The 14298-nt window shown below is 40.4% G+C and overlaps 1 protein-coding gene and 1 long non-coding RNA gene across 2 annotated transcripts in view; both read left to right on the forward strand.

Annotated features, from left to right (window-relative positions):
* LOC133391738 (uncharacterized) overlaps positions 1 to 14298 on the forward strand; it is an 80208-nt gene that overhangs the window by 25494 nt on the left and 40416 nt on the right. The window lies entirely within an intron of this gene.
* LOC133392927 (uncharacterized) lies at positions 6109 to 12561 on the forward strand. The gene has a single exon (XM_061655547.1). The coding sequence runs from the start codon at positions 6706 to 6708 to the stop codon at positions 7309 to 7311; it is 606 nt and encodes a 201-aa protein (XP_061511531.1). The 5' UTR covers positions 6109 to 6705; the 3' UTR covers positions 7312 to 12561.

Here is a 14298-nt window from a genome sequence, read left to right on the forward strand (position 1 = left end):
CAACGTATTTGCTGCACTCTGTGCAGCACTTACTTTTGCTTGAAGCGCTGTTGCTTCCCTTTTTACCAGCTTTGCTTTCGTCCTTTTCCCCTTAATGAAACTCTTGCTGCCGTTGCCCAGTTCCATTTGAATCAGTAGACTACTTTGATTTCCTTTGGGCTACCGTGAGCAGTCCTGCACATACCATCTGTAGCAGACCAAAGCCTTAATGCGCTGACGGCAACGCGAGCAAAGGTTGGAAGGATCTAATAGGGTGCATCCGTCAATAAATACAGTGTCAGGAGAAGCGGACTTGTGCTCGGTAGTGTAAGGGTCTCATTAGCCCTTACACTATTTGGTACAAAGTCGTAAGACTCATACGCCAGACGTCTCTAACCACGACGTCACAGCGCGGCGCCGAGACGATATCTGCTGATTCGTCTATACCATTTTTCTGCACAAAAAAATGGTGAAGGCTCGGGGAGGTTTTAGTCGGAAGGCATCCGACAGTACCCGGGGGTGGTCCCTGCTGTGCAGCCGTCCAACTGGATGCGGGTCCCTATGCATGGTTTCCTCCCTGATTAACAAAAACAAAAAAAAAGAAAAAAAACAAAATCGAACCTATGAAAACTTACTAATTTGAATGCAAAGCACTTTACTATTCTTCCAGCCAAGCAGATGTCTCATGTGAATCGCCCGCAAGGAGGCTGCCGTGCAAATAAGACGATGGTGCACCAGGTAAGTTGTGTGATGATGACTGTTAAGTCTCGGTGACCGTTAAGGGCATTCTTGCATGCGACCATTTTTGGGTGCAAATCTCGAGAATGAATGGAACCGTACTTTCACGCGAAGAAATTTCCGTGTCTTTCACTTTACATGGTTGGGTTGCATGCAATTATGCCTGTTGCGCAGCGACCACATCGAAGGGGCCTGTTTGAATTTAAAATTAAATTCAAACAGGCCCCTTCGATTCGTTCTTAGTAGGCTAAGATAGCTTTTAATTTGGAGTATAAAAGGAGGAAATCATAATAATAAATAAGTCTTACACCAGCATTTGATGAGTGCGTTTCTTTGTTTGGTGTTAAGATTCTCCCGGGTGAAGCTTTGGGCGAATACGATTACCTTTTCGACAACGCTTAAGGAAATCATTTGCGGCGCTACCACGTAATAGACCTCCCAATTTACATTGAAAAAGAGGTAACTAGCCTGGTAGGCCAATACTGAAAGTAGTTTGGTGAAGGAGAGTTAGACCGTTGACGCTCCCGAAACCCTTTGCCCGGGACGTTCTGTTCCGTGGCAGCAGACGGTTTACCAAGCGCTCCAGAACGACCGAAACCTTCGCGGTCGGCTTGGCCGTCGGGCCCGGAACAATGCCGTTCGTTGCATGTAGCATCCACTTATCCCTTTATCCCTAGCATTTTTTGTACATTTCGCAGATGAGACGATTGAGACGCACTTATAGAAAAGTAAGTGAACTCACGACGCATAGCAACTTATCAGCAATAGCCAGCGTAACCAAAGATAGCCACACCGGGAACCAAAGGCAGGAACACCATATGCGTTAGAACCCACAACACCAAAAAGAGACAGTTTTGTGACACTCCACACAAAAACACCTCACACTATACCGCACACATTGTAAACCAAAACACATAGAAACACACCGCAGAAAATAGAACGGCCTACCGTATCAAAACCCGAGTTTTGTCCAACACCAAGCAGAAGCTAAACAGTTGACTTTAAGCAGAACAAAAACACAAGCCACAACCAAATGTACGGAATTCATAACTTTTTTTTTGAGTATAAATAAAACCATATCCGATCAAGGCAGACCAGATTCGTTCGGGCTGTTAGGATTGGATGTTACGCTTGCTGTAAAACTCCTTTACGACTTTCATTTCATAAGCTTGGAAATGTACCCCTAAAACTAACCTCCCGCAAAACGGTCCTGGACGGCCGCGCAAGGAAACATTATCATTATCATTATCGATAAACGACGCAGCATCACAGCATCGCACAGCGTTTCACCTAACACCATTTGCGCAACGAGATGAATATTAGTAAAGCGCGACGAGCATGTCATCTGCAAAGTGTGTGTCCTGCTGAAGACATCCTTCACAGCTGCCGCGAGTGTGCTGCTTCTGATCGCCACCAACAACGGTGCCTCAAGACACGACACTCACTGTCCAACCCACGAACCACGCAAAGTAAGCGCATCGTCTCGGTGATGATCGTTACTGGCTTGTATTCTGCCCACTGCTGGTTATCTGTCCGTGAAAAGGCGCCATCGTTTCACCACAGTAGCACCATTCAGCAGCTATTACCGATTACCGTTAACGTCATAATAACGCACTTCCGATGAATAGAAACTTGTGAAACAAAATACCAAGGATCCAAGATAAAAATGAAACATTGACCCGTTATTAATTAGACATTCAGAGAGAGCACACAGCTTGTTTTTAATATTTAAAACGAATTGAAACATTGTAGTACAAGTTGTATTGTACAATCACAAATCAAACGGACAAATCAAACGCAAGAAAAGCACGCCTCATCAATGGGTTCTAGGTACAGGTTTTAAGCATCATGTTTCACACACTCGAACGTTACAGCACTTCCGGTTTTCTGGACGTTTTGTTCACTGTCCTGCCTGCTACCTTATCTGTTGCCGGTCGTTCCCGGTAGCAATAGCTGGTGCGCGAAAAGCCGTTCCAGAGTTAGTCGAATTATCCGTCTTCAATTCCTCCTTGACCGGTGTTGCGATGTATAAAGCTTGCACCTCCACCTTGGCCGTGTTTTACTTGCTACCGAACGCTGCGTCTTACCCTTTGAGGCCGTCTTGGAACCTTCCTTCGCTTTCTTCTTGTCGCCTTCGCGGTGTTCGGCACGAGTTTCATCCGATAGTACGGCCGTAGTAGCCTTTTCACGCACTTTGCGATTTTTTCCTCCAGCACTGGGGAGGGGGGAGGGGGGTACATGCGTAAAGCGATGGACTTGGGGCCGCATTGACGTCGTTGGCTTCTTCAGGCCACAGTTGATTGAGCACGATGATTCAGGTCGTTGTGAACGCCAACAAACGGACAGTCCAAGTGCGAAAACCAGTACCAGCACTGCCTACGACGGCCTGCAGGTTCCAGTTTCCGGTACGGGATTGCGGGTTAGTCATCGCTCTGCGTCCAGCGGTGTCGATGTTACCCGATCCGTCGATGCGGATCCAGGATTGCACCGAAATCGGCATCGAATTCTCGTACTGGTTGATGATGTACTGGGTGTAAAGTTGCAGACAAAATAAGTTAACTTCGGGCAGGCCTGATCGACGAAATCACTCGTGGACACTCTACCGGCGCGTGGAACAGAACTCGTTACGCATGACGGTACCGGCGCCGAACATCATCAATATCGTTACTGGCCATCGCGCCAAGCAGGATGCAGGTAGCGTCATCTTTGCCCGTTCCACTATACACCATACCGCCAGTTTGCGTGAAAATTATCCATTCCCCACGACGGCGGTGGGTGACGCGATGCAGTAGTCATGTATGTGTGCAAAACCACAAACCATTAAACAACATTTATCACGACTAGTTTAGGAAAGTTGTATTTCTTACCAAGAGAAGCAGGAGTATGAAGATGTGTGAAACAAACACTTATTTACAATTTGTGCCCGCTGCGCAAAGCGATCGAAAACTTCTCAAACTCAAACTGCAAACATATTTCACAGCGCATTCTCAGTGAAATATTTCGCATTCAAAATTGTTGCAAATTTATAACTGAAATATTTCGAAATTTTCAGCGCTTACATTTTTGGGTCAAGTTCGGTACTAACCCGGACGAGAGCCCATCTGGACTTTAACCAGTTCTTTTCTCCCCATTCTGTCACGTGTGGACGGCTAGGATAGAAAGCATACAAAAAAGATTCTCCAGAATAGCAATACACCGATTACAATGGGCTTCATCACAACATTTAGATTACCTGTCACGGTGCATGCTTTTTGGTCTACAAACCTTAGAACATAGACGTCGGGCATTGCAAGCTAGTTTTGTCGCGAAGTTAATCAGTGGGGACATAGACTCTCCCTACCTACTTGAAAAGCTGAATCTTTATGCTCCTGAACGACCTCTCAGGATACGTGAGCTGTTAAGACCTACGTTCGCAAGATCTGCACATTCCTACAATGCGCCTATTAACCAAATGATACATAGCTTCAACAAATACCAAAGATTCTTCGACTTCAATATTAGTATAGCTCAGTTTAAAACCAATTGTCTCTCGTTTCCTTATTGATAGCGCTTTAGCTAAGTTTGTAGATGAATTAAGGATTTATTATATAAGTACGTGTCCCAGCAAATCTATGCAAGATACTAAATGAGATATAAATAAATAAATAGTTCTCGTACTCGCGGGGGTTTCTGCGCAAAGTGTTAATCTTAGTCCTATTTATAATTATAAGAAGGCTGACTATGCTAGGCTGCGTGTAATTTTGTCCTCTAATGATTGGTCATTTTTGTTTGAATGTACGTCCATCAATGAGGTTGTAACACAGTTCAATGCTATCCTTATCACTTCCTCATACTCCTGTTCTCCTCCCTTCAGACCACCTCCTTTCCCTCCATGGTCTGACCGCCATCTGCGCTCTCTGCTTAGGGATCGAAAACGGACCACACGTGCTTACCGGACTTGGCGTTCATCGTACACGCGTAGGTTATTTAAATATGCAGCATTCGCTTACAGATCATTTAACAGATATCGCCATAAATTATATGTTTTGCGTCTTCAATCTCGTTTCCGTTCAAACCATCTAGCGTTTTGGAATTACATTAACTCTATGAGAAACAATAACGGCCTCCCTACTAGTATGTCACTTGGTGATGTGCTTACTACGTGCCCGAATGGCATTCGTTCGCTTTTTGCTGATCATTTCTCGACTGTCTATGAAAATGGTTTAAATAACTCTGCAAGCTTTGAGGCCAGTCTTTCATTCACCCCTCTCAATGTCCTGAATGTTGAATTTGTTTCTGTAAGCACTGCTTCTGTTTTACGTGCGTTAGGTAACCTTAAACCATCCTCAGTGCCGGGTCCCGATGGTATTCCTGCTGCTTTACTCTTTCATTGTCGTGAAGCACTAGCCCTTCCTGTTTCTTTCCTTTTTAATCTTTCTTTGTCTACGGCTACTTTTCCGAATATTTGGAAACAAGCATAGATAAGGCCAGTTTTTAAAAAGGATGATCGTGGTTGCGTCTCTTATTATCGTGGCATATCTATTTTATCGGCGTTCAGCAAAGTCTTTGAATCTGTTATTAGTTTACCTCTAATGGAAATGGTGAAATCGTGGATCATTCCAAATCAACATGGCTTTATGGCTGGCCGCTCCACCACTACTAATCTTATGGAATTTGTTTCCTCAGCACTCTTAAATCTGGACTCTGGCATGCAGGTTGATGCTGTGTATACCGATTTCAAAGCTGCGTTTGATAAAATCTCCCATTCTCTGCTCATTGCTAAATTCAAGAAACTTGGCTTTTCTCCTTTCTTTCTTGAATGGCTACAATCATTTCTATCGAATCGTTTTTGCTGTGTTAAATTGAATGACGGTTTTTCTTATGAGTTTCATTGTTTGTTGGGTGTACCCCAGGGTAGTGTCTTGAATCCTTTACTTTTTATTTTATTTGTCAATGATGTGTGCTCTGTTCTTCCATCCGATTCCTTCCTTATGTTTGCAGATGATTTAAAAATATTGTGTCCTATCACTGACTCTAATTCATGTGTCTCTCTTCAATGTCTGTTAGACTCCTTCTCCTCTTGGTGTTCTGCTAACTTTCTCTCCCTGTGTATCGATAAATGTGCTTGTATATCTTTCTCTCGGAGCTTAAATGTGTTGTCTCATAATTATTTACTAAACTCTGTTGTATTAAATTGTGTTAATGTCATTCGTGATCTTGGAGTTCTCCTTGATGCAAAGCTGTCATTCAATCAACAAATTGAACGCACCATTAACCATGCCAAAAGTGTATTAGGAATGATTTGTGCTATGACAAATGATGTGCGTGACCCTATTGTAGTGTCTAAGTATAGGTATAGCGTAAGCGTATACTGTAGGCGTTAGAGATAAGTATATCTATGTATGTGTAAGGATAGGAATAAATCGTCAGTCATAAAACAGTACTCGATCAAGCAACACGCAACTCTATAATAGTTGGTGACGAGGATAAAGCTACTGAAAAAGTCAAATTATACAAGTCTAAAGTCATGTCGTTAATCGGTGAAATTGAACCATTTGTCATGGGCGAGAGCATCAGGGAGTACTTGGAACGTATGGATATTTTTCTCCAAGTAAACGAGGTGGAACCATTGTGAAATATATTCACTAAAGTACTGGACTGTGATATTAGCTTGCATACAAATGATTTAATCAAAAATGTGAAATATATTCACTAAAGTACTGGACTGTGATATTAGCTTAGTATAAATTTGATCAGAATGAAAATGAGAAGAGTGCTCCTTAACCGCCGGTCTGTTTGTAACTGTGTATTCGTTTGTCCCATAGTTCATTACATAATTCATTACAAAGTTCATTCGTGTAGTTCGAGCAGTTCATTTCGTGCAGTCAAGTAGTTCTATCTATATCCTATGGTTTAGTTCTTTCTAATTCCTGCGTGTTTTCCTATTTGAATTCATATTTGAAATATTAATTTTAACCCGAAATCCAACAACCATCGAAGAAGACAATTATGTTGCTGACCTTGGGTGGAGCGTCGCTGTATAGCCTCATATCAAAGCTGGTGTTCCCTGAACAGCCAAAAACGCTACAAGAGCAACTGGAACAGAAAGTCAACGTAGTAGCGGAACGGTTTAACTTCAGAAACTGTCTGCAAAAAGATCGGTCGGTTGCAGAGTACATCGTTGAACTAAAAGCACTCGCACAATCGTGTAAATTCACGTGCTGTTTAGCACAATGCTTGCGAGATCAACTAGTAGCAGGTGTTCGAGATGAAGGATTACGAAAACGTCTTCTACGAGAGTCGGATTTAACATTCGAGAGTGCAGAAAATATCGCCAGAACGTGGGAAGCTGCAGATGAACAAAACAAAACGTTTGCAGCGAAGGAGAAACCGAGGGAGATGGCGGTGATAAAGTGTGCACCAAAACGAAGCGTCGGTCTGAAAGTGCACTACTACCGTGGAAGCAGTACACCTATACATCAACAGAGCAGTGCGCATAAGCAGGAGAGCAAGTGTTACAGATGTGGAAGAGCGCATAATCCACAGACATGTCCTGCGCGTAAGTGGCAGTGTTTCACTTGTAAGTCGTCGTGTGTCGTCGTGTTGCCGAAATAGTAACGTGCATAGTTTGCGATCGGAATAAAAGGATGCGTCACTAACACGCATATTCGATGATAACGCGATTAGTAGTCCAGAAGTGTGCGTACTAAAAGTTAATGAGAAAGACGTTGCGTTTGAGATAGACTGTGGTGCGTGTAATAAAGTCATACCGGAGAGTGTGTATAAGGAAAAATTTACCAATATCGAATTAGAACAAACACATTTGCGTTTTATTACGGCATCGGGTCAACGTGTAATACCGTTAGGAAAAATATGTGTAAATGTAACCACAAAGAGTCAAACGGTCAGTCTAGAAATCACAATAATCGCAACTAAAAACAAAGGGAATCCTCTACTAGGTCGTGATGCGTTAGACATATTATTTCCTAATTGGCGAAAAAGCTTTAATTTAAAACAAATTGATACCGATAAATGGATTGAAGAAATGACAAAAATGTTTCCGAATTTAACAAACGGTGATCATAAAGAAGCGATAGTAGGATTTGAAGCGAATTTAGTGTTAAAGCCAAACATTTCACAAAGCGTATTCAGTGCCGTTTGCTCTAATTGAAAAAGTAGAAGCCAACCTAACTAAATTAGTGGATGACGGTATACTTCTACCAACACGTACATCGGCGTGGGCGAGTCCTATAGTGGTGGTAGGAAAAAATGATGACTCTGTACGCTGCTGTACGATGTACTCTGTACTTATTAAGTTAAGCTATCGGATTTATGAAGTTAAGCTATCGGAAAGCTCTCAAAATGTTTGTAGTATAAATACACATAAGGGTTTATACAAGTACACTAGAATGCCATTTGGAGTACAATCAGCACCTGCAATATTTCAATCTATAGTCGATCAAATATTGTTAAATACTAAAGGCATTGCGTATATGGACGACATAGGATAGATGTACCTATAGTGGTGGTAGTACCAATAGTGGTGCTATTGCTCTAAAATGCGGTTCATAGGGCAAATTAAAAGTAATTAAGTTATTTAAGTTAGTGTTATATGTTCTTTAGCCTTTTACAAAGGGTTTAAAATTTAAATGAGGCCATTCCGTTACTTAGTGACCGAAAAATCCATTATTTTGTGAAATGGGTCAACATTTTTCTAAAATCCTTAGGATTTCATAACGAAACTCATTTTTCTGTTAACGTTCTAAATGACCACATAACCACGCAATTACTAGTTTTTCAACCTAACTATTGTGAAATGTTATTGTTTTACTAAAATTATTTGCCTTTTGACCATATTTATGCATTTTTAAGTGTTTTTTACCATAGTGCCATTATAGGTACACAAAACAGGCATGTTCCTACAGTGGTTATAGTTATAAAATCAATAAAAACAGGTCGTTTTAGATTTTTTCGAGGATATTTTTGACATGTCGTACTGTTTTCACCAAAATAAGCAACAGAAATGAGTTTTATGTAGGTAATTTACCAAAAACAGGCCAAAATTCGCTTATATGGCTGAATGAAAAATTGACTTCAAATCATGCACTCTGTTCCAGGTTGACGACAGGTGTGATGCAGTACTTTAGTCAATAGTTTCATGGATCAAATTTATACATTGTTTTACGATCAAATTACGCAAGAAACCAATATTATGGCAGTAATCCTTCATATTCATACGAAAACAGCTTCGAAACTAAATTTCATTGATATTATACACTGTTTTTGATGCATTTTTGTTTACCACCACTATAGGAACACAATACGACGACTATAGGAACCATACCACCATTATAGGTACAACGAAGCAGTCACAAAAATATGTATTTTTTCGTAAATTTGATATATTTCATGGTAAAAATGGTTGTGATTGCGAAGATAAAACATATTCCAATTGCTATGTGTTAAAATATTCAGAAATTGTCCTTCCTGACACTTTAAATCCATTGAAACACAACGGTACCACTACAAATTGCACCACTATTGGTACATTTACCCTACTAGTTGGTGGAGAAAACGAAAAACAATGCAAAGAAAATTTATGTGAAGTTTTAAAGAAGTAAGAAATGCATAAAGTGGAGATAAATGAAAAAAGTAGGATTTTTTTAAAACTGAAGTAGAGTACCAAGGCTAAAAAATATCATAGAATGGAATAATACCGAATGAGTCGAAAGTAAAAGCGATTATTAAAGCACCGGTACCATCAGATATGATGCAATTACAAGCATATCTAGGCATGATAAACTACTACAGCAGGTTTTTGCCAAATCTAGCAACAATACTAGGTCCAATGTATGAAATTCTACGCAAAGACAAAAAATATGAATGGTCAAAGGAGTGTCAGGAATCATTCGAGAAAACAAAAGCAATGTTAGTTACCAACAACATTTTAGTACCGTTCGATCCAAAAAAACCTGTCATATAAGCAGTGGATGCAAGTCCTTACGGGTTAGGAGGTTGTCTCATGAAATTGAAGAAGTAGAAAAACTTATATATTTTGCTTCAACAACTCTTTCTCAAGCACAGAAAAATTATGTTCAGGTTCATAAGAAACATTAGCTGTTATTTTTGGTGTCCAAAAATTTTACAAGTACATTTACGGCATCAAAATTAAACTGGTAACTGATAATTCAGGTGTCAAAGAAATATTTAACGGTCAAGAACAACATCTTCTATAGCAGTAGCTAGGCTGAGCCGATGGGCATTGTTATTAGCGAATTATGAATACGTGATAGAGCATAGACCAGGAAAATGCATGAGTCATATGGATGGGTTAAGCAGATTACCTTTGGCAAAAGTTTTAGAGATAGAAGATGAATTCACACAATTAAACACGATGTCGTCTTCCTCAATTATAGATATTGAGTTGGTCAAACAATTCCAAAAGTCAGATAGTATTTTGCATAAAGTCTACATAAATGTGAAGTACGGATGGTCAAATAATGTGAATTGGGAATTGAAAGATTATGCTAAATTTCGCAACAGTTTAGTAATTGAAGATGGAGTGTTGTTTTTCAACGATCGAGTAGTAATACCAGATAAGCTAAAAGATAAAATAGTCAGTCTATTCCATGAAAATCATGATGGGTTAGTAAAAATGAAAATGTCAGCTAGAAAACTCGTATGGTGGAAAAATATGGATAGAGATTTTGAACAGTACATAAAAGCATGTCAAGTCTGTCAGTGTAGACAAATCGTACCAAAAGAAATAGTCACAACGAAATGGTTACAATGTACGCGTCCGTTTTAGAGAGTGCATATCGATTTTTTCTTTTTTGAAAATAGTACACTATTCATAATAGTCGATAGTTTTTCCAAGTTCATGGAGGTTAAAATTATGAGAAGCACTAATGCGGAAAATTTCATAGAGATGCTTGAAATATTTTTTGCATGTTTTGGATTACCAGAGGATAAAGTGTCAAATAATGGTCCTCCTTTTGGTTCAGAAAAGTTTTTGTCGTTCTTAAGAGCAAAAGGTATAAAAGTCAGTGAGTCCCCGCCGTACCACTCGCAGTCAAACGGGTTGGCCGAGAGAGCGGTTAGGACAGTAAAAGATAGTCTTAAAACGTATTTGTTGGATACGAGATTAAAACCATTAAGTCTACAAAGGAAGCTGAATCATTTTTTAATCAGTTATAGAAACAGTCCATGTACGGTAACTAAAGTCACACCATCAGAGAGAGTATTTTGTTATGTACCACACACATTAATAGCAAAAGTAAATCCTATAAAAAAACAAGAAAGACAAGTCTCAACGAAGGAGGAAACAAGAAAGCAAGTCCGTATGATAAAAGATCAAGATGAATATGAAGAAGAAGAAGAATTGTATTATAAAAACCACTTTAAGGAACATGTGGAATGGATTCCAGCAATAGTCAAAAAGAAAATAAGTGGGTTGAGATACTTGATTAGTCTGAATGGAGTAATACGTATGGTGCATAAAAACCAAATAAGGAAAAAGGATAATCGAATGAATAAGAATGTAATCATAACACCAACAAATGTAAATATTTCCCATAAAAGGAAAAGGAGTGAATCAAGTCCTCCACCGTTAAGACGATGAAAAAGATTAGAAGGACAACCAAGATTGAAATATCCAAGATAGAAGTAAACTTCGTTTAAGGGGGAGAATGTAGTGTCTAAGTATAGGTATAGCGTAAGCGTATAGCGTAAGCGTATAATGTAAGCGTATACTGTAGGCGTTAGAGATAAGTATATCTATGCATATGTAAGGATAGGAATAAATCGTCAGTCATAAAACAGTACTCGATCAAGCAACACGCTACTCTATAACACCTATGTGCCTTAAAGCCCTTTTCTGTAGCTTATTCCACCCTATTTTAGAATACGCTAGCATTGTGTGGTGCCCAGTCAGCTCGATATGGATTGAAAGGGTTGAAAGCGTTCAACGCAGATTCACCCGTATTGCCATTAGGCGTCTTTTAGGGCAATCGGGTGCTTTTCTTCCCCCTTTTGAAGTCCGGTGTCGTATGCTTGGTTTGATGACCCTGCACGATCGTCGCTCTGCTTCTCAAGCTTTGCTTATCAGCGGTTTGCTTCGGAACGAAATTGATTGTCCTTCATTACTTGACAGAATACCGCTGTACGCGCCTGCTCGCTATCTTCGACGCCGCGATGCTAATTCTTTCATCTTACTTGTGTTTCCTGTGTTACAAATTGCTTGTTGTCTAGTATATGTTTGTCTAGTTAAATTTAAGTATTTGTTTGTTATGATTAATTTTATGTTTTAGTCATTAAGTTTCCCTAGATTTAGCCCTCTGAGGCAGATATTTGTATCTTATAAATTATAAATAAATAAATAAATAAATAAATGGAATCACCTTCTCCTTTCCTCTATGCTGTCCACTCCTGAAACCCTCCCCCGATCTCCCGTGGTCGAACAGGTCGCTTAGGGCTTTGAAGGCCGATAAAAACCACACTCCCCGGGCATATAATCGTTCGCCTCATCCTTATTTCCTAAGGATCTATAAATATGCAGACAAAGCTTACCGTACATATCACAATGCTTGCTACGCGTCCTATGTTGTTCGCCTACAGAACCGATTCTCGATGGATCCAGGGTCCTTTTGGCGCTTTGTCAAATCCCGCACTTCTAACTCGGAATATCCCTCTACCATCTCTTTTGACGACGAAGTCGCTTCCAGCACTCAGGACAAATGCAAACTTTTTGCAAAGTACCTGTCAAGTGTTGATCCTACATCCATCAGTTCCCTGTATCCGAAGGACTTTCAACGCCTCCCGATGTTTTCTCATGCAACAATGTGCCTATTACCACGCAAAGCGTCCTTGCCGCCGTGAGTAAACTGAAACCTTCGTTCTCTCCTAGTCCCGACGGTATTCCATCTTCCATATTAAAACAATGTGCAACGTCTCTTGCTCCCCTTCTGTCCCGTATTTACTCCAGATCAATCCATGAGGGTTCCGTTCCCACAATATCAAGATCAATCCGGATTTCTTATTCCCATTTACAATAAGAACAATCGCTCCTTATGTTCTAATAAACGCAATATTGCTATTAGTGATGGGAATAGATCCGAGGTTCTTGAGGAACGGAACAAACCTGCCAATCTGGAGAAAAGGAACAGAACGCGGAACGCAAGTTCAAGATGACCTGCCATGGTTACGCTTTTTTCAGTTGCTCACTTTATACATGGATAACTTGAAAGTATTCATTCAATACTGTGTAACATATTTTATGTGCAATAATCACACAGTTTCAATTCAAGCAAAGCTAAATATTAGCTTTTTGAATGTGTAAAACTATTCTACTGCTAAAAGAAAAACGCTTAACTTAAATATACAGTTCTATAGTGTATTTTTTTTTAAATTGAACATTTTTTTCTTTTTATCCTGCGAATTAATTATTTATGTTTATGTTTATGTTTATTTGTCTATCGATGGACAATAATGCCCTCTCGAACCATTTTAGCAATGTTTTACAATGAGTTCTTTACAATGGATTACAATAACATAGAACATAAAAATGTGCACTATGGAACCAAATTTAACACAGAAACACGATCATTAAACTCAGTTGGCAAAATCCTCGGCTCAAAAGCGTCACTGACTGCGTTGAAAGCACGGCACATAAGTAGGAACGGGTCAGAGGAGCCAAATTGCGTTCTAGGGTCGTCGAGGGCCAACATTGCCCGAGTCCGGAGCGGCCTGGCCGGAACGTACAGGTTGATGGCAGCCAGTAGTGACGGAGAGTCAATACGGCCGTCGAGAAGTCCCGTGATGAACGTAAACCTGGCATTTCGTATTCGCTCACTTAGGGTGGGTAGCCCGAGTAGTAAACACGTAGTCCGGTAATCGAGCTTTTGGTTCCATGAGCGAAGTGCAAATCGTGAAATTTTGCGCTGGATTATTTCCAATCGAGCTAACGGACGCGCTGCAGTTGGCCACCATACGATATTTTCATATTCCATTAACGACCGGATAAGTGAACAATAGAGAGCCTTGGTGCAAGGTAAATCATTAAGCTCGCGAGTCATATTGATAACTAGTCCTAGCATTCTATTGCTGGTGGCTACTACATGATCCAGCTGAACCTTAAATGATAGTTTTGTATCGAGCAAAACACCTAGATCCTTAACACATAGTTTTCGCACCAAGGACTGCCCATCAAGCGCATATTCATACAATGATGGGCAGCGAGAACGACTGAAAGTGATGACTTCACATTTATGTGTGCATAGGGATAAAGCATTACGGTTGCACCAACACTGGAACTCATGCAAGGAAGTTTGCAGTCGGGCGTGGTCTTCTGGTTCACGAATAACACGAAAAATTTTCGCGTCATCTGCGTACAGTAGATGATTATCAGCCGGAAGGATCAATGTCGCGTCGTTGATGAAAAGAAGGAACAGCAAAGGACCCAGGTTGCTGCCCTGCGGGACTCCAGAAGATGCATGTACTGGACTTGACATGTACGGGCCTAACTTCACAGAATATTGACGATCTGTAAGGTACGATCTAAGCCACATTATCATAGGGTTTGGGAGACCAAGTAAGTCGAGTTTC

The sequence above is a fragment of the Anopheles gambiae genome, chromosome X, assembly GCF_943734735.2.
Source record: "Anopheles gambiae chromosome X, idAnoGambNW_F1_1, whole genome shotgun sequence".
In the NCBI taxonomy this organism is placed as follows: domain Eukaryota; kingdom Metazoa; phylum Arthropoda; class Insecta; order Diptera; family Culicidae; genus Anopheles; species Anopheles gambiae.

What these genes read in the sequence shown, in the direction of transcription:
- LOC133392927 (XM_061655547.1), top strand. Translation starts at nt 6,706, where the DNA reads ATGTTGCTGACCTTGGGTGGAGCGTCGCTGTATAGCCTCATATCAAAG.